General features: G+C 27.5%; 1 protein-coding gene across 1 annotated transcript in view; it reads right to left on the bottom strand.

The window, feature by feature from the left end:
* Positions 1-1288, bottom strand: part of LOC107192494 (zinc finger HIT domain-containing protein 3) — a 15507-nt gene extending 14219 nt beyond the window's left edge. Inside the window, exons 1-2 of the mRNA XM_015581770.1 lie at positions 1113-1288; positions 2-109 (exon numbers count right to left, since the gene is read on the bottom strand). Of these exons, the coding sequence (XP_015437256.1) occupies positions 2-109; positions 1113-1189 (185 nt within the window). The 5' untranslated portion in view covers positions 1190-1288. The remainder of the gene's footprint in view (position 1; positions 110-1112) is intronic.
* Between the last annotated feature and the right edge of the window lie 1508 nt (positions 1289-2796).

The following is a 2796-nucleotide window of genomic DNA, read 5'->3' on the forward strand; positions in this document are numbered from 1 at the left end:
AGGGAAATCATACTTGTTGCAAATTATTTTCTCATTATTAGTTGCTTCATTCTGATGTTTTGGTTGGCAATTACTTTCTTTATGCACTTTACAGCAAGCTACCGAGCAACTAGTAGAAACAAAGTAAAAAATATTTACAAAAATTTCCATATGTATTAAGTTAAATTATAAAATAAAATTATTATGTAAGAACTACAACTATTGTGATTATAATACAACTAATTCATTCTCATTAGAATATAAATCTTCGAATTTATATAAGATCTCCCACAAATGGAAAATTTATTATGTAAATATTATACTTCATAAATTTATAACAAAAAATAAACTATATACTTGTTTATTTCATTGATATAAATGTTAATATCACTAAGATTTTTCTATAATTTTTTGTAAATTGATATCATTATGTTCTTTAAATTATTTCTCTATTTAAGTATAATATTTATATTTAGAACTATTCACAATTAAAAAAGGATTAATTTGTATCCATTTGTTGACATTATGTTAAATATTTTATTCAACCACAAAATTTATTAAATAATAATGTTATTATAGTTATTTATATGTACTTCACATTTTTTGTATCCAAAAGATACATATTGTCACAATGTCAAAAAACAAATTTTGTAAATTAACACATTACTTGTATTGTAATGGTGCTTGAATTTCATTATGCCACGGTAACATACTTTGAGTGTAACATCAGCTGTCTACTTATTTGTTTATGAGATATATTCGACGCATAAAAAAATAAGAAACAAAATAAAGATTGATAATAGAAAAGAAGAAATACAACAAATGGTAAAATGAAATAAACTTTTATACACAAATGAAAGGACACAATGCTTAGTGAATAAAATAAACTATCGAAATTTTATTAACAAAAACAGGACAATGTAAAAAATGCAATGATTTTAATCCTTCAAATAATAGGCAAAAATTTATGCCAAATTAACATTCGGTTTAACATTTATTTCAGTACCTGAAATAAATTTTGCTAAATGGTAGGAAGCTCTTTTCTTATGCCACTTTTTTCCCTAACGGAAGCCGAGTTTACTCGTGGGTGTACATATATAATAAACTAAACGCATAACCTCTTATATACTTACTATGACTTTTTACACGTGGGACACTTGTACGAACATTCTGTTTTATCACAAACACAACAAACTTTTTCCATAATCATAAAAAGATTCTAATAATGTCTGAAATAAAATAATTACTTCGTAGCACGATCCCATACACAGGTCCGAAAACTCCCGTGCAGCAGTGATGCCATATTCGTGGGTCGTGGCACGACAGTGATATATAATTTCACTTTGTACCCTCTAAGTAAAATAAAAAAGTTAAAAAATATTAATTCGGGAAGCATTTAAAAAGAAAATAAATATTTTCCACTTCAATATCTAAATTTTTTATTATATACATACATATGTTGTATACGCATAAATTATTTTTACAATTATATGTTATCCTTAAAACCCTACTCATTACTACTCCGAACATTCGTACAAAAATCTATTAGATTAAAATATTACGTTATAAGTGTATCTTCAGTCTTTTAAAATTTGTTGGCTTTACTTGCCACCTCTAAGTTAAGTTTAAATGAAAAGTTAAAAAATATTAATTCGGGAAGCATTTTTAAAATTCATTTTTTTTTTTATAATGATACATTTCGCTGCTAACGAGAACCGCTGCAGCTGGTCCACGTATATATGATGCCGAATGGTCTTTTGCTTTTCTTCATATAAAAAGAAAAAAACACAATTGAAATAGTAATTTTCATAACAAAAGATAAAATATTAAGATTGCTATGAACTTATCTTTTTTTTGTTGAATTATTCTGTAATTTCGCTTCCTCACTTTAGAGTAGAAGGGAGTCAGTCAGAAACAAACTACATAACAACAAATAATGGATGGGACACCAAGTGGGATTTAAACCGACCAAGTCAGATGACGTCACGGGGCCTCGGCGTGAGGCGATGGTATCGTTCGGATTACAATGAATACATAGAACGAATCACCCATGAATAAAAATTTAAATTTTTACTCCTTTCAGTGTAATTTCTTAAAAATGTTATGAATAAATGTAGGAGACTCTCCTGATGAAAAAAAGTCCAAACCCGACATAGATCAGACTATATTTAATTACATACATTTCGTATCGCGACATTAAGGGAAAGGTGGGATAATTGGTCACAATTTTGCTTTTTCGTTGAAATAAAAATAATTGTTTATTTTATTTATATCTCATCATTTGCAAAGATTGTTAGTATTGTGGCAGTATTCTAACTTGCAAGCATTCGATAATGAAAAACTACTTTTAAGTATTGAACTTGGTTCCATTCGTGCATTGTTTTACTATGCTGATATAGTATTGGATGTTCCATTTATTCCTTGAAACAAAATTTACTTTGCTGCTGATGATAGCTTGTGAAATGTGATTACAAGCATCTTAGATTTGATTGTATACGTAATTATTTATTTATGTAATTGTGTAATTGCAATTTTGTATTTTAACCACAGTTAAATAAAATATTTGGAATTATTCATTAATACTGTTTTGAATAATGTTCAATCTGTATACATAAAAGAAGAAGGGGATGCAGCAAAACAATTTTTATTCATACGTTATGTCGCGATACAAATTCTATCTTCTTAAAGAGACTCTGATTTATGCCATGTTTGAACTTATTTTCATCAGGAGAATCTCCTACAAATATTTATAACATTTTAAAGAAAGTACACAGTAAAAGATACGCGTCGCCGAATACATTATTGTTCCATTATGTC

Source organism: Dufourea novaeangliae, unplaced genomic scaffold (genome assembly GCF_001272555.1).
Source record: "Dufourea novaeangliae isolate 0120121106 unplaced genomic scaffold, ASM127255v1 scaffold350, whole genome shotgun sequence".
Taxonomy (NCBI): Eukaryota; Metazoa; Arthropoda; class Insecta; order Hymenoptera; family Halictidae; genus Dufourea; species Dufourea novaeangliae.